The sequence below is a fragment of the Pelodiscus sinensis genome, chromosome 2 (genome assembly GCF_052426305.1).
Source record: "Pelodiscus sinensis isolate ZL-2025 chromosome 2, ASM5242630v1, whole genome shotgun sequence".
In the NCBI taxonomy this organism is placed as follows: Eukaryota; Metazoa; Chordata; order Testudines; family Trionychidae; genus Pelodiscus; species Pelodiscus sinensis.
Genome location: NC_143053.1, coordinates 46,917,969 through 46,936,033, shown reverse-complemented (window position 1 = coordinate 46,936,033; position 18,065 = coordinate 46,917,969). Strand labels below are relative to the sequence as shown.

Below are 18,065 nucleotides of genomic sequence, written 5' to 3'. Positions count from 1 at the left end.
AAGGGTTGGAGGATGAGGAGAGGACTCAGGGAAGATGGTGCAAGAGGAAGGGTTAAGGAGTGAGGAGGAGCTCAGGGCAAGTGGTGGGAGTGCCAGAGTCAGAGCAGGGGTGGAGGGCACAGGCCAGAGGGTAGGGAGTGTAGGAGTCAGGATAGGAGTTGGGAGGTATGTTTGTGGGGGCACTAGGAAGGTGGTGGGAGTGGCCAGTGGCCACCTGGGGCCAGACTGAGGTGGCGGGGCCATGCTGCCCAACCTCCAGAGTCTCTCCAGGGTTGGCTTAGAGCAGTGAGAAGCCATATTGCCAGGCCACTGGCTGCTTCTCAGGGCTAACCGAGGGCAGCAGGTGCCACACAGACTTCCTGACAGCTTCTCTTTGGGGCTGCACCGGAGCAACAGAGGCCACTGCTGCCCAGAGCTTGGGCACTTGCTGCCCCACTTTCATTATTCAGGAGTGCAACTGCTATCAAAGCCCTCCCTTTCTATTTGATGAGAAACAATCACATTCCAGGCACATCCCATTGTTCTGGCACAACCAAACCCTGATCTTGATGTAAGTTAAGGTAAGAGAAAGCTTCATAACAAATGTGGTGGTTCTAGGTATTACCATTTAGGAGGAGTTCTTTAACAAATGGTCTCCTAGATGTACAGACACACAAACTCTCTAAGGGTATGTCTACACTACCCTCCTAGTTCGAACTAGGAGGGTAATGTAGGCATACCGCACTTGCAAATGAAGCCCAGGATTTGAATTTCCCGGGATTAATTTGCATAAGCCGGGCGCCGCCATTTTTAAATCCCGGCTTGTTCGAACCCCGTGCCGCGTGTAGCCGCGCGGCAGGGGGTTCGAACGAGCCGGGATTTTAAAATGGCGGCGCCCGGCTTATGCAAATGAAGCCCGGGAAATTCAAATCCCGGGCTTCATTTGCAAGTGCGGTATGCCTACATTACCCTCCTAGTTCGAACTAGGAGGGTAGTGTAGACATACCCTTAGAGAATAGATATGTTTACCCCTATTTTAAAATATAAAAAGCAGAGCATATTTATATAAAAATCATGAGTAGATACGAAGTATGGCTTTAATATATGCACATATAAAAATAGCAGATGGTGTCTGTTAAAATTTTGTTCTTTAAGTTTTCATTGATAAGTAATGAGTGCATAATTTTCTTCAAACATATTCTGTTAAATCTTTAAGGACTTTGAATCAAGTTCCTTTGCCACAGATGTTAGATTATTTTATTTGAGAATTGTATTTGATTACTGTTTGATGGCATTATTAATAATAAATGGGTGTACTTGATAACAAATATGACAAGTGTTCTCGTCTCATAATTACTACTTGTTAGAATGATAATGCTGTCATGCAGTAATAGGGACCTTCTTTCCTTTAGACTTTTGGGAGGAAAGCACTGTAATTGTTTTTACAGAAATAACTCCAAGAGCAGACAGTTTTAATGTGATTATGCCGAGGAAGAGGAGGCTTCAGAGGAGTTCCAATCAAATCAATTATTATAGTATACTATAACTGCTACCCCTCCCACTGACACCAGTGGAGCTCTACTGTTACCCGAGAAGGGAATAGGATTAGGCACATAATGTAGTTTGCAAAAATGTTTTGGTTTGTCAGACATTCTACAGCAGTGGCATATGGCTGACCACAGGGTAATACAATGAATTTTGCCTAGGATTCCCTTTGGGAGTTTGTGGGATATGCAAGCTTCTCACAGTAGGAATACAGTAGTACTTCTCAGTAATATTGACTGTAAAGGCATCAACATGCCAGCCAAAAAAGATGTTCCATAGAGTGGCCAAAAATAAAATATATCTACTATATATTTGAGAAAGTTGTCTGTGAGCAAGCGAGTGGGCAAGTGAATCTGTCTGTCCACTTGTCCATGTGTTTGTTCAAGATCTGCTCCTAAACAGTAAGAGCTAGGACCACCAAATTTGGTATGCAGCTTCCACTTATTACAATTTAAAGCAAGGTGAAGGTTTGGTTGTTTATGTGTGTGGGGGGGGGGGGGAGGGGAGCTGAATCTCCCCCACCTGACTCATACAGGGATACATAAAAAGAACTCCTACACGATAAGAGGTTGGACAACCAAATTTGGTATGCAGCTTCCTCTTATAAATTAAAGGAAGATAAGGGGTTGGTTTTGTGTGTTTGTGAGGAGGCTGAAGTTCCCCCCATGCATACAGGAACACATAAAACCATACCAAAAAGACTGCCTGGGCTCTGAGCCTTCCACACCATGGCACAATTTAGGGATGTTGAGTGGGAGGTGCAGCTCTCTCCTATCCAACAGTAATGTTCCTGGCTGTTCCCCTTCATCAGGGAGGGAGGGGAAAGTGCACAGTTTACTCTATTCCTCAGTCTGGCTGGGACATGCACCCCTCCCACACCTGTGCATCTGGAGCTGTAGCAGCCATAGAGAGGCAATTCTCACCTGGCCCAAGCTGCTGTGCCAAAAGAGGACTGGGATAAGTCCTCTGTCCCTGGAGAAGCCTATATATAGGTTGTGCGTGATGAGGTTTTCCTTCTTTAGTCAGAGACATGAGGCGTTGCTCACATTTAAAATGTCTCTGAATCTTCAAGATCTCTGAATTGTAACAAAACATCAAGGAAAATTAGATTTTTTTTATGGATAATGTTAACATTGTCAGGAGATTCCAGAACCTTCCTTGTTGATGTGCTGAAGTGGAAAAAAGTTGGATATACAGTTCTCTACTTTGAAGTGTTGACTTTTGGAAGTCAGGCAAAAGTTGCAAAGTACAGTGTAGTTTGCCATAAGTAAAATAGTTAAGCAGTGGTACAGGAAAATATCTGCTACCCGTATACCCATGATTACAATAATCCATTGTGCTTTTGTTTCATTTTTTTGATAGGCTACTTAGCGTATTAAGTCTGCATTTTCTTGATAGTGCCAGAATTTGAGTGCTTTTATTACTGAAACATAATTCAGTAGGAAGAGATTTTATGAATGATATGAAAGATGTTTGGTAGAAAGAAGGGCAGATGCAAAAATACTGCATCTGCACCACTGAGAGAGTAGTAGAATTGAGAAAATAAGAATTCACTCCATTTATTTTTCTTCTTTGCTTATTAGCAGACTATGATTCACAGCTTTTTGATTATTTTGGAGAGTATTTTAGATTTGGTATTGTTTATGTAACCCCTCCTGTTGGCTAGCCCAGTGTGAGGTTATTCAGCATAGGGGAAGCTTGTGACTTCTTACACCACTGTGGGGGGAGGGCTAAGCCTCAGGCTGCTTGGTGTGCTCTGCGTTGTGTATGTGTGAGTGCACCTCAGACCAGACCCACTCCGACAAATCACCAGGAACAGGCCTTATTCTGTAAAAAACATAGAAGAGGAAAACAGTTCATCAGCCCCTTCTCTCAGCATACAGCCTGTGTGCTGCTTCTAGCACAGTCCTTGCTGAGACCCTGCTGGGGACAGAGGGCACATCCTGGCAGGAATCAGGAAGTTCTCCCAACATGCTGCAGTTTGTAGTCCACAACTTGTAGTTCCCAGGGCTGCTGCTGAAACACACTGGACCTTGGGCTACACCCTTCCCCCACTTATTGAAAGGGCAACCTCGTCCCTTTCCTTAACCAAAAACCTATCAACGTCCTGCTGCACGTCCCACAGCAGCTCTGGCTAACCCCCCCCCCCAGTCTCTACTCTTCTTTCATCAGGCAGCCCTCTGTTCCAAATCGAGCTGGACAGGTGCCCTGCGCTGTCTTGTTGAGCGCCGTGGAGCTGGTGGGTTCTCTCTAGGCATCTCTTTGGTCTGGTCCCAGTCAGTCTGCCCATCTCCGATCAAATTCAGTTCATTCAGACTCTCCTCAGTTTGGTCGGCCTCTTCTGTTACCCCCATGGTCTGGTCAGGCTCCTCCAGGTCAGAGAACTGAGAGTCTGAGTCAAAATTGTCTGGCTCTGGGGTCTCATTGCAGCATAATCCTGCCCCCCCCCCCATGTCCCGGGTATCCCCTGTGTATGTCATCCCCCTACAGTTTTTCTTTCCTCTATAGCCCCCTGGACTATCTATAGGGCCTCTAGTAAGTTCTATTCCTGCTCCTGCCTCCAACGGGAGGCTTCCCTCATTTTCTGGCATGGCTTCCTGCATGTCTACTTCCCTGCCAACTGGTTGACTGACTCCACCAATAGGTAGAAACATGCATGGAGTAATTCGGTTACGATGTATCACCAGTTTCCCCCCTCCTGTTTCTGGCTGCACTACATAGACAGGCAAATCCCCTTGTCTTCTAATTACAATATAGGGAGTTGATTCCCATCTGTCTCCCAGTTTCTGTCTCCCTTTCTTTACCTTGGCTACTAGCACCCTGTCTCCAGGAATTAATGGGGCTTCTCGTGTCTGGCGGTCATAATACTTTTTCTGGTGATGTTTGGCAGCTTCAGATGCCTGTGCAGCCTGATGGTATGCTGTCTCCAGGCATTCTCTGAGGTGGGAGATGTACTCCTCCACTTCCAACTCCTCATTTCCTCGGTGGGGGAGACCCAAAGCTAGATCTATCTTCAGCTTTGGGTGCCGGCCAAACATTAAGAAGAATGGGGAAAACCCAGTGGACTCATGACGAGTGCAGTTGTAGGCATGAGTCATGGACTCAACATAGTCCTTCCAATTTGCTTTTTGCTCTGGACACAGGGTTCCCAGCATATTCATGAGTGTCCGGTTGAACCGCTCAGTAGTCCCATTCCCCTGGGGGTGATAGGGCGTGGTTCTGCTTTTTGAAATGCCCAACAGTTTCCAAAGCTGGACAAGGAGATTACTTTCAAAATTCCTCCTCTGGTCTGTATGTATCCTTTCAGGGATGCCATAGTTGCAGATGAAGTATTTCCACATCACCTTGGCCACAGTAGATGCCCGTTGGTCACGAGTAGGGTATGCCTGAGCATAGCGACTAAAGTGGTCAGTAACCACAAGGATATTCTCGATGCCCCCTCGGGATGGTTCCAGGGTGAGAAAGTCAATACATACTAGCTCCAGGGCCCTACTGGTATGGATGGAGATAAGTGGAACTCTGTTTCCAGAGATGCCTCTCTTCCTTAGGCAGCACCTTTTGCAGGAAAGGCACCACTTCTGGATGGTGGACTGCATGCCTGGCCAATAACAGCAAGTGCAGATGAGGTCCACTGTATGGTCAATGCGCATGTGTCCCATATCTGTGTGCAGAGCTTCAAACACTTCTCTCTGGAGTTTCTCTGGTAGCACAACTTGTTGGATCTGTCTCTCTCCTGGGATTGTTGTTCTCCTGTAAAGGATCCCTTCTACCAGCTGCAATCATTTCCATTGGTTCAGTAATATCTTCACTGGTGTTACTTCCTTCTGCCTCTCCTGGGCACTGGGTGTCCGCTGTCTGGGCAGGTAGGATCTTACTCGAGAGATTACTGCATCCTTTTCCTGCAGCCTCCTCAGTTCTTCCTTAGGCAGGCCTGGGATTAACTCTATGCCTGGCCAATGGAGTGGCTCAGCTCCACCTCTTGCTCTCCCTTGGCCATCACCCTGGGTTGCTATGGAAGACACATTGCATCCGGCATTCAGAACAGTAGCCACCTCCTCCCAGGGTAGCCGAGACAGGCCATCAGCATTGGCATTGCTTCTCCCAGGCCGGTACTTTATGTCAAAGTTAAACTCTGCCAGCTTTGCCATCCACCTTTGATTAGTTGCATCCAACCTAGCGGAAGTAGTGACATAGGTCAGTGGATTGTTGTCAGTTAGCACTGTGAATTGGTGTCCTAGAAGATAGTCTCTAAATTTATCTGCAGCTGCCCATTTTAATGCCAAAAACTCCAGTTTATGGGCAGGATATTTTTTTTCTGAGGCAGTTAAGCTCCTGCTGGCATAAGCTATGACCCTCTCCTTTCCTAACTGAACCTGTGCCAGTACAGCTCCTAGACCCTCCGTAGATGCATCTGTCTGGAGAATGAATGGTAAACTGTAGTCAGCATAACCTAATATTGGTGCAGTTGTCAGCTTTGTTTTCAGCTCTGTAAAAGCCTGGTCACATTCCTTTGTCCAAACAAAACTTGGTATCTTAATAGGACCCCTCTTATTCCTCCTTCTAGTCTGGGTGCCCCCTCCAGTTAGTCTGAATAATGGGGCTGCCAATTGAGTAGCCTTTGATGTATCTTCTGTAGTAGCCAGTGAACCCAAGAAACGGTAACACTTCCTTCCTGTTAGCAGGGATCCTCCAGTCTCTCACCTGCTGAACTTTATCTGGATCTGTTGCAATGCCTTGGGCAGATACTATGTGCCCAAGATATCGTACCTTTTCTCATAGCAGATGACATTTTCTGGGCTTTAGCTTGAGCTTGTGCTGGCGGAGTCTATCAAAAATCATCTTCAAGTGCTGCAGATGCTCCTCAAAAGTACTGGAGAACACTATGACATCATCGAGATAAATCAATACTGCTGAGAAGTTTAGAGCCCCCTAAACATGTGTCATCAACCTCTGGAAGGTAGCTGGTGCGTTCTGTAGACCGAAGGGCATCCGATTACATTCAAACAGCCCCATGGGGGTGATGAATGCAGTTTTGGGTTTATCTTCTTCTGCCATTTCTACCTGCCAATATCCTGAAGTAAGATCTAGTGTAGAGTAATATCTGGCTCCTCCTAAGGCATCCAGAGCTTCTTCCATACGGGGCAGAGGAAATGCATCCCGAGTGGTTTTAGTATTCAGCTGTCTGTAGTCAATGCACACTCTCATAGAGCCATCTTTCTTCCTTGCCACCACCATTGGTGAAGCATATGGGCTTTGACTTGGTCTTATTGCGCCCACCTCTGCCATACCCTGCAAGTGCTTGCGGACCTTCTGGTACTGTGCTGGAGGTATCCTCCATTAGGGTTGTCTAACAGGAGTAGTGTCGATCAGGGGTATCCCGTGCTTGACTGTGGAAGTACACCCCAAGTCAAGATCATTTTTAGAGAATACATCTGTGTTCCGCTTCAACAGTTCTTCCAACATCTTCAGTTGAGCGGGGTCCTGCACAGCTACCTGACTCAGGTCTACTTCTGGCACCTCGGCATTGGCCTGTGCCTCTTCTCTCGGTGCTTGCCCTGGAAAGTATTTTAAGCTGCTGCTCAAGCTAGCCATGCTGTAGACTACTGATGCTGTAGCTAGATGCTGGTTCCTCCCTATTATTGCTGTTGTTTGTCCTACATTCTGCAGATAAACATAAGCCTTCCCGTGTTCAACATCTACTATACCTTCCTCCACCCTCAAATTCCCTGGCAGGTGACTCTTAGCATCAGATTCAACCAGAACAGTGTATGGCTCCCATCCTGCACTCCAAGGGGCCTTCACAGGTACAGTTTTTCCTTCTCCAGCTCTCAACAAGATGGGTTGCTTGCTAGTGTATCTCAAGGATGGTCTCTATTGGCCAGAGATTACTTGCTTATAGGCTGCATGCCAGACTGGTGACTTCTCTTTCAGGCAATCTGGGAATTGGTTGCCCAATTGGTTGGCTAAATCCTGCCAGCTGGAACGTATGACATTTGTCCCCAGCAACACAGGGACTCCCGTTCCAGGCACCAGAAGGGCAGGGACTCCCTTGTAGGTTTGCCCTAGGAAAGATAAATCTAATTTGATAGCTCCTAGATGAGAGACTGCTTGGCCACCAGCACCCTCTATCAGGAGATCTACAGGTGTGGGATGTGACTTACCCAGGGTAGGGTGATTTCTCCAGAAATCCTCTGTGATGGTTGTGACCTGCGACCCTGAATCAATTAGAGCCTTGCACAGAATACCATTCACTTCCACAATTTCCTCGGTCAAGGGCCCCACCAGGCTGGGAGGCCAGCTGGCAGATGGTCGGGTACACTGGGATGTTGTGCACACTGTTGCTATTGGGGAACTTCTCACCAACTCTGTGCCCTTCACTTGCCCCTCAGTGTCAGGCTTTAGCAGTTTAAAGAGGAGGGAGCCCAAGAGAGTTGACGGCAGCCACGGGCTATGTGGCCTTCTTGTCCACAACGGTGGCATACAAAACGGCCTCTGGTGACACGGGCACTGTTGTCAGGGGTACTTTCCCCACTTTCCCATCTAGAATTTTGAGGTGCTGCCCTCATTGCTACACCTTGCTGCAATACCTGTGCCTCCAGCTGTCCCATTCTCACATGGCTCTGTTTCTGGAGGGCAGTCAGTTCCTGGACTAGTCCAGTTAGGCCCTTCACTGTCTCTAGCATTGCCTGATGCAGGGTACTGCTGGGTGGAGGTACCTCAGGGGCAGCCTGCACAGCATCATCTGACGGGGCAGCTTGTGGTAGGCTATTTATCCTCTGGGCTGGCCCATGCATTCTACCCTCTACATTCCTCTCCCGGGCCAACTGACGCAGTTCTTCTTGCAACTGTCGGAATGTCATGTAGCGAGGCTGCATAGGTGCCAACCTGTTCCGCACTTCTCGGTCCCGGATGCCCCGCATGAACTGTTGTGTCAGTTTATAGTCTAATCAGGGAAGGATCGACCCTGTTGGAGCTTCTCCTCTACTACCCACAGTAAGGCTTCTAATTCGATGGCATAGGCTGAGGCTGTTTCTCTAGGGCGTTGGCATCGCTCATAAAAGTCTGCCAAGGGGTCCAATGATAAATGACAGTCACTGTATTCTGCTCTAAGCTCTTCAACAGCTCGGGCTGGAAACTGCTCCTGAAGCGGCAGATTAAGGACTCATTTACAGGCCCCTCCACTTAGGTATCTGACAAGGGTGGGGAACTTCAGAGGCTCAGGAATGCCAGTGGCTGCTAGCAGATATTCTATATCTTTTATCCAGTCCTCAATGTCTACTCTGCAATCTGTACCACCACTGAAAACAGGCACCCCACGGATTTGGTGCTGTGCAGGGAGATATGGCACTGCTATGCTCTTCCCTAAGGTTTCCCCTCCAACAGCTATATCCTTAGCCGTAGGGATCTCTAGGCCACGACACCCATTGGGGTCTCTACTTTCACTGACACCAACCCCGGGTCATACCAACCCCCCTGGGCTCAAAACTGTGAGTTCATGCTGTCCTTGTGTGGCAGATTCCTAACTCTCTGCAAACTAATCAAGCTTCCCCTATCCGAGTCATGGCACCAGTAGCTAAAAAATGTAACCCCTCCTGTTGGCTAGCCCAGTGTGAGGTTATTCAGCATAGGGGAAGCTTGTGACTTCTTACACCACAGTGGGGGAAGGGCTAAGCCTGAGGCTGCTTGGTGTGCTCTGCGTTGTGTATGTGTGAGTGCACCTCAGACCAGACCCACTCCGACAAATCACCAGGAACAGGCTTTATTCTGTAAAAAAACATAGAAGAGGAAAACAGTTCATCAGTCCCTTCTCTCAGCATACAGCCTGTGTGCTGCTTCTAGCACAGTCCTTGCTGAGACCCTGCTGGAGGCAGAGGACACATCCTGGCAGGAACCAGGAAGTTCTCCCAACATGCTGCAGTTTGTAGTCCACAACTTGTAGTTCCCAGGGCTGCTGCTGAAACACACTGGACCTTGGGCTACATTTACATAACATTTCTTGTAAGCATTTGATAGTCAGTGTGACGGACCCACGAGGGTTCGCACTCCCGAAGGGGGAGGATCACCTCCCCCTGAAGTGGGAAAGGCGGGCCAGTGCCGCGTCCGGCCGCGGCAGCCCCACTTTCCGGCTCAGTAGGGTTGGGAAGGAGCGGGAGGCTGACGCAGCCCGGCCGCATAGGGGGCAGGGCCACATTATGCCAACGCTCCCTGGCGTGAGGCTGGGGGAGCAGCGGAGCCAGCAAACGCCAGACCACCCGGGGCGTCTGCCCCCGGGCCGCTTGAAAAGCGGCCAGGCGAGCAGACTGGGGGGGGCTGAAGAAGGAGCCCCCGACTCCCACTCAGGAGGAAGGACACCCCACCCCGCTGGATGGACGGAGGAGCAGTGCGGGGGCCCTTAGGACACCACCAGGACGGGGCCGAGGAGCCAGACTTGGTGAGTGCCCCGGTCGGGTCCACAGGGGGGCCAGTGCTGGATGGGGAGTGGAAGGAGCCCGGGGTAGTCTGCCTCTGGCGAGTTTTGGGGATCAACCCCACCTGTCGTGGAGGGAACGCACTAATCCCTCCACTTATGGCCCCGGGCTGGGACCCGGAGGAGAGGGAGGGACCAGGTCCCCCACTCCCTTTCCCCCTAATTGCAACCGAGCCGACTTTCCGCGCCCTCCGGGGTTCCTGGACGTGAGCGGCTTCCAAAAGGGCTAGTGGCTGTTGCCCCTACAGGATGGGCATCCGGGGATAGAACCCCAAGACCTGTGGTGGGGTGGAACACCAAACCCTTATCAGGGACAGGACCCTAAGATCCTTACCAGGGACGTAAAGGTGGATTTGCTGATCCCTGTTGCCGGGCCGGCGACGGGTGATCGCACCCACCAACCCCATCGGGGAGGTCAGACATCGGGACCCAAAACTCAGGATCTAGACGGTGGGTCCGCTGAACCCCCCCTACTCACCTGAGAGGGGGTGCTCGCACCCAATAAACCCGTCACAGTCAGTATTTAAACTTATATAATATAGGATAGTTTTTATTGGTCAGATAAGTCACATAGTATCGTTCTTTTTTACTTGATAAGCTGTAATTGAAAAGGGAGGTTGAAGAAACCACTGGGGATTTGAATCTCTTCGGCTATGGCTTCATGCGCAAGACCATCTTGTGCAAGCGTTCTTGTGAAAGAAGTCTTGCTCAAGAAAACATCCACACTGCCATGTGCGAGCTGTGCTTTTGCGCAAGAGCATCCATGGCAGTGTGGACGCTCTCTTGCGCAAGAAAGCTCTGATGGCCATTTGAGCCATAGGGGTTTCTTGTGCAAGAAAGCCCTGCCAAGCTGCCACACTGCCCTCTTGTGCAAGAGCTTCTGTGCAAGAGGGCTTACACCTGTTAAAAAAAGAGCATAGCGCTTGTGTAAAAAGCCCTCTCTTACCACGCCATGCTGTAAATTTCCTTGTGCAAGAGAGGGCTTGCAGTGTGGACGCTCTGCGGATTCTTGCACAAGAAAGGCAGTACTTGCACAAGAAGCCACAAGTGTAGATATAGCCTTCAAGTAGAAATTTAAAAGTGAGTGGTTCTTTAGAGACTAACAAAAATATATAGTTTCATAAGCTTTCAGGGGTAAAACCTACTTCATCCCTTGATGAGCTGGAGTGCAAATAACAGAAAGCAAGTTATTTGTAACAGGGGAAAAAAGGTACCTGTCAATTGTAGTAAGAGTTGTAGAAATTTAGAAATTTAGGGAGAAGTAAACAGAAACAGAATTTTTAAAATTATTGAAACCTTTTCCTTTTTGGTTCACTAATGCATGAGTCTTAGAATAAAAATCCTGATTTTTCAGTTAACATTTATTGAATAAAAGTAGAATTCAAATTCAGTTTTCTTTCATAGCACCTGTACAAAGATAGCATGTATGCATTCACAGTCCTGGCTAAAAGCAGACCAATCACATTATTGTCTAGTTAATTTACAGCCTGATTCTGAAACATTTAGGTCAATGAAAGTTTTGCTATTGACTTGAATTAGGAGCAAGTTTGACTTGAATATGAGCCTTTATTTCTTTATGCCAAGGGTTCTGAAGAGGAGTTTGTTAATCATGGCCCTCCACTACCTGAACAAGCATCAGCTCATTCCATATAAAATGTACCTGTTCTGGGTATTGAGACATGCCAGTTTGAACTGTGCTTTTCACTCACTGAAAGCTGTGACATTTGTGGGAATCAAAAACAAAAGGAATGCAAGTTTGTCAAAGTGGGCTAATATTTACATTCAAGTGAATGCTCTGTGGAATTTGCTTTTTCTGTGTTCTCCCAGCTCTGGTGGACATGGACCCTAATGTTTATAAGCTTCTGAGTCCGCAGGTCTCAACATATTTATGATTAAAAGACTTTTAAGGTGTCTCAGGTGAGTATGAGCATAGCACTGAAAGTGGAGGCCTGGTGAGGAGGATGTTGCATACCAAAACCATTTGTTACTGAAGCATTATTGTTTGAATGTGAAGACAGCAAATACAATAGAAGTTATGGATAATATTAATCTATATTTCTAAGATCATTTCATCTGCTTCAGAGCATTGCAGTAACACACTACTTATATTTTCAGTTTGCTATAATTATGGGCATTTGATGACCCAGTTCCCCATTTAATTAAAACTTCAAAGCACGTCACTTTTAAGATTATTGTACAAACATGTAAAGAAAAGTTATCTTTGCTATATTATATTGTTTGCAAAAGTGAAGCTTAGTAGGATTTAAAAGGGATTAGCTGTATCTATGACAGACTGTCCTGACAGGGAAAATACATTATCAGTCCTATCTATAAAAATAGATGAAGGCTCTTCTACCTATTGATGCTGATCTTCTACAAGGTTCTAAGCAAAACATAGTTATGCCGATTTACATCAACTGCAGATCTGGCCCATTAACTGTAGTCCAACTTGCATGAGCAGGCTCCCACATTCTTTCCTGTGCTGCCTTCTTTGACTACAAGACATATTCATAAGGAAGGAGAGATGATCCTTAGGAATAATTATTCTTTTTCACAACGGGTGTTCATAAAAAATACTGAATCAAATTGAACTTCATTACCATACTATTCTGCTGTATTATTGCCTTCATTAACTGCAACATGATTGCATGTTTAATGCATCATGTATAAGTTGATGCCAATGACTATATCTTGGCTCTGCTCTCAGAAAATAATATAAAACAAGACTCAGACACATCAAAAACAGAGGTATGAAAAGTATTCAAAATTAAGTGGTTGCACATGAATTAACCTTTAAACTTCATTATTAACCCCATTTTACTGATACGGAGAGAAAATTAATCTGATGCTTTTGCTCTTTTTTTAAAGCTCATCAGAGGAAGTTGTTTTGGGACTCTGGAAAAAGCCCCCCTGAAACTCTCACACCTCCTGTTATCTATCGTTACAGAAGAAAACTGTGAAATTCTTAAAATTTCTTCCACAGATTATTTGAGAATAAAAAAGGTAAAACTGTGATACTATTAGAGTCTTAGAAACCTTCTAAGGCAATTAATTTAATCTTTTGTCTGCAGTGTTGTATGATTAAATTAGATCTATTTAATTTATCCATTTGGTTAACTTGGAAATGCTCTTCTAACATAAATATATTTTCAGGTTTTTGAGTATTTGCACAGAGAGGGTTCAGTTATGCACCTTGAAGATTGAGGGTGCAGCTGTATTATCTCATATGGCATGTCATGAGGCTTCTACTTATAATACTTGTCTTCAGCAATGAGGGTTTTTTCCTCTGCTCAGCAGCCCCAGATGGAAAGACCAGATCTGTCAGTCTCAGGGAGGAAGCATGGCTAGCGCTTCTGTAAAGAAACTAAAGATCATTCATTTTCCTGGCAATGTCAACAAGGGCCTCCAACACAAGAAAAAGGCTTGCAACAGATAATAACTTAATAGGAGCCACATAGATAAAAAATTGTAAGCATAATTCATTGTGCTCATCTGAGAAGCCTCACGTTCTGGCCAAGCATGAGCAATATAATTGAAAATGAAGTATCTACTTGTCAAATCTGCTATAAAAATCTGCTAAAAAATATGGGAAAGAGGATACAAAATAATGGCTAAAGCCACTAGTGACAGACTTTGACCAGGAAGAATTACCTCTTATTAGCAGGATACTGTTTGCTTGTTTATGAAAACTGAGCTGTTCTACAACACATCAAGTAATAATCCAAAAGCATATTGAAAATCAAGTTTGCTTGCCGTGGGTTCCAGATGAGTTAAGAGCCAGCAATTATTACAGTTCATGTGTAGTTCATTTGGAAAATTCTCTTTTATAACTGTTCAGAGTTTACCACATACATCTCTTTCCATGCACTATCAGATGAAGGAGCTAGGATCCTCACCTACCCCATTAACTTTCAACCTGATGGGTTGCTAACTATTGGACTGATTGACTGTTGGCATGGTACTATGGCTCATCATCAAAATGCTTCAGCAAATGTATACTTTGAGTCATCTACTCCTTTGATCATTACTCCTTACAGTTTAATGTGATGGGTCAGTTTTTCCAACAAATAAGTTAGCATCTGTGGTTTTTGTCTTTTGCTCTAATCAGAAGACCTCTTTCGAAATGGTCATTGGCTTGCCTTCACGATGGAGACTCATTGACATTTTAAAAGACTATAGTTGAGTAGGTCAGAAATGCTGTACATCTGTGTACATGTATCTATATTTGTATATATGCTTGAAAGCAGGATCCTTATAAACTGTTGGAGGAGCTGCATTTCAAGTCTAGCTCAGGATAGTAGATCCATGCATGATACCAGCAATGCCAGAACTTTTGAAAGCACTTTCACTGATGAGAGGCATTGGATGTAAATCTGCTTGATTAGTTCCATGAGTCTCATCTGAGATAAAAGTTGTGTGTATTGACCAGGGGAGGGAAGAAAGATGGGACAATTGTACCTGGCTCCGGAGCTCATATGGGCCTCCAAAACATCTCTAATGTATTTGTAAATAAAATGAAATGCTAGGGGTGAGGCCCCAGCAGACATAATGGGGCGGGGCTCCAGCAAACACAAATTGGGGCCCAAATTTCCCTCAATGGGCCTATGCATTTTGGTGTCTACTATGACTTCCCCATTCCTGCTGGATGGTCTGAACTGAAATAAAATGGTTTTTCTTGTAGTTTACAAAAAAGTTGTAGGAATAAAAACATTAAATTGCAAATGTATTGGCCCTAATACTCAAGTCCCTATAAGTCATGCTTAGTGAATAAGATAAGGGTGGAGACAAATGCAACTTTATGCCACTCTTACACTCCCACTTTTTTCTGTTCTCTTACTGATACTGTCAGATTCTGGAGCCAGCTGGGGTATGTCTGCACTACAAAAAAGATAAAAGCTGCTGCTGTTGATTTTCTAGGGTTTGAATTAGCGGGTCTAGTTAAGACACGCTAATTCGAACTGAGAGGGGCACTCCAGCAGATGCCAGCAGTCCTACTTCCATGAAGAATAAGGAACGTCAAAGGGAGAGTGTTCTCCCTTCAACTTCCTGCCACATGGACAATTAATGTAGCTAAAATGTTGTATCTTAATTTGACCTTATCCCATAGTGTGGACATATCCCTGGTGATTAGTCTGGCCAAGGGCATAAGTTAGAGCAGTCATAGGAATGTGGTAAATTGTGACTGGCTGCAATGACATCGTAAGGCCATAGTGGTAGCCAGGGATCACTGAAACACAGCATCACTATAGCCATGTCCTTCCTACCTGGCATTGTCCACTGTTGGAAAATGAGATACTGGGCTAGATGGATCTTTGGTCTGACCCACTATGTTCCCCAGGACATGTCCCAACATATCACCTGTATCAGGGGCTCTGATTGGCATGGTCTCATCATAGCCAAACAAATTATACACCACTGAAGCATTCTTCCAAGCTGATGAAATTTTCATATGACTATTTAAGCCAGTATTATCTATGTTCTGTGCTTTGGCTGACCCTTCCTTTTGTTTGTATAACCTTTGGAATGCTAGATGAAGCCTGGTACATGATGGGTGTGACTGTAGAGTGTTGTAAATAACAAAAAGTCGTGCTTACAAGATCTGGGTATTAAGCCATAATAATGAAGTGTAGCTTAATATTGTATAACGAGTACATGAGCATATTGTGAATGGGGACAGTCTAGTGAAACTCAAAGTGGAAACACGTTTGTAAGGCACTGTTTTGTTGCTTCTCAAATCAGCTGTTTTTGATTTGCTACGCAGCAACTTTATACTTCAAAGAATCAGTGCCTCTGTGTTAAGACTGACAAGATTAATTCTGAGTTTGATTTATGCAATAGAGATAGGATTTTAAAATAAGGTTTCCATCCCCAAATATAAAAAATCACAAGTATGTTCCATCATTTTCTAAAGTTCATAATTAGGAAAAAGAAAATCTAATCACTTTTTCTCAAGTTATAATGACTAAATATTAGTATTTTGGCTCTAATATCACAAAACCTACCTATGGATAAATTTTTTGCTTCTCAAAAATTTTAATATGCAAATGATTGTTTTTCTTAGACTTTGTCATTTAAGATTTTTTTTCTATTCACATATTTTTCATTGCTGTTGAACATATATCTGTCTTTTAGGAAATAGCTAAGCGTGAACACGTTGCCAAGGAAGAATTAATTCATGGCTGTCCATACTATCGTGCCTGGCCTATGCTATATGTATTTCAGTTAATGTCTTATTTGAAATGGAGGCAATTTCCTGCAGGCTATGGTTAGTTTCAGTTTATTTTTATTCATTAGTAAATTCACAACACAATAGAGAGGGTTTTTTGGGCGGGAGGGGGTCAAATACAGCAAAGTAATAAATTACCCATAATTAAGGAAGATTCCTATAAGTGTTTGTTGCCTTAAATTATGTTGCAGTCATTTCTTAAATGGAAGCTATTTAAAGCTTCATATAGACATAATTTACGATCATCATTTATTCATATTAAAACTGAATGATAAAGTCTTTTAACCAGCCAGTTAATATTGGAGTGAATTATATCTATAATCTGTATTAAGATAAAAATTAATGACTATTGGAAGCTATTAATTAATTGATTAAAAGTTACTTATTATCCCACTCATTGCATTGAGTGGTGCCCACTGTGATGGATCAGGATCTATTGCTTTCAGACTCAGCTATATTAGCTGCGTTTGGATAATTATAAAACGGAGTAAAATCCAAATACATTTGAATCTATTGATCCAGCAAACTTGGAAAACAGACTATGACAGATTATGGAACTTTCCAGACCATGGGTATTCATGTATACTTTTTGTTTTGAAGGTACAAATAAAAGCAGTTTGCAAAGCACTGAGTTTTTATTTTATACATAATACAGAGAGCAATACATACGTCTACGTCTACACTGGCATGATTTTCCGAACATGCTTTTAACAGACAAGTTTTCCATTAAAAGCATTTTTGGAAAAGCACGTCTAGATTGGCAGGATGCTTTTCCGCAAAAGCACTTTTTGCGGAAAAGCGTCCGTGGCCAATCTAGACGCGGTTTTCCGCAAAAAAGCCCCGATCGCCATTTTCGTGATCGGGGCTATTTTGTGGAAAACACTACTGTGCTGTTTACACTGGCCCTTTTGCGCAAAAGTCTTTCGGAAAAAGACTTTTGCCCAAACGGGAGCAGCATAGTATTTCTAGAAAATCACTGACGATCTTACATGAGATCGTCAGTGCTTTTGCAGAAATTCAAGTGGCCAGTGTAGACAGCTGGCAAGCTTTTCCGCAAAATCAAATGATTTTGCGGAAAAACTTGCCAGTCTAGACACACCCACAGAGTCTGAAAGGGAGGTAGGCTGCAGGAGTATGCTGGGGGTGAGGTGTGGATTCTGGAAACGAGGAAGGCTGCATGAGGGGGATAGGTATGTGAGAGCTGGGCATGAGGAGGATGCAGGTGGGGAGTTTACTTAGTGCCTCACTTCCAGAGGCACATGTGGCTCCATGCACCCTGCCACTCCCAGTCACTGCCCACCCGCTGCTATGGGAGCAGTGTGGGTAAAGCCTCCGGAGAAGCACTTTGCTGTATGGACAGTCTCCCAGCTGCGTGGGAGGGAAGCTGCACAGCACAGAGCCACTTTCTCCTCCCCCTGCCAGGGTCCTCCTAAATTCCTGGATTATGGACACCAGTGTATGGAGGTGCAAGTGTATTATATGCAATATAATCACATTATAAATCTTTCTGGTTTTCCATGTGGTTTATATACTTACATTTTTGGCTGATCTTATGGCAAAAATGTTTTTGGAAGACTCATATAAATTCTTAGAATATGCAACTGCATGAATGAACAATTGTAGTTCAGAGGTATTATAGATATTACTAATTGGTGTCATTGCTCACAAAGGACTTGTTTGGAGAAACGATGGGCCTTTATTGGTGTTGTTTAAAATGTGTTTTGTTGTTTATACAGCACAGTAGGGGTGTTCTGTAAAGGAGGCCACTGGCAATTTGCCAGGAGTATTATGCCTAGTTTCTGTGGAAAGGATCAGTTTGCAACCATCTTTTGTGCAGATGTATGGCTG

The 18,065-nt window shown here is 44.7% G+C and overlaps 1 protein-coding gene across 1 annotated transcript in view; it reads left to right on the top strand.

The window, feature by feature from the left end:
* CNBD1 (cyclic nucleotide binding domain containing 1) overlaps nt 1–18,065 on the top strand; it is a 309,767-nt gene that overhangs the window by 192,378 nt on the left and 99,324 nt on the right. The window contains exons 7-8 of the mRNA XM_075919791.2: nt 12,860–12,994; nt 16,124–16,256. Of these exons, the coding sequence (XP_075775906.2) occupies nt 12,860–12,994; nt 16,124–16,256 (268 nt within the window). The remainder of the gene's footprint in view (nt 1–12,859; nt 12,995–16,123; nt 16,257–18,065) is intronic.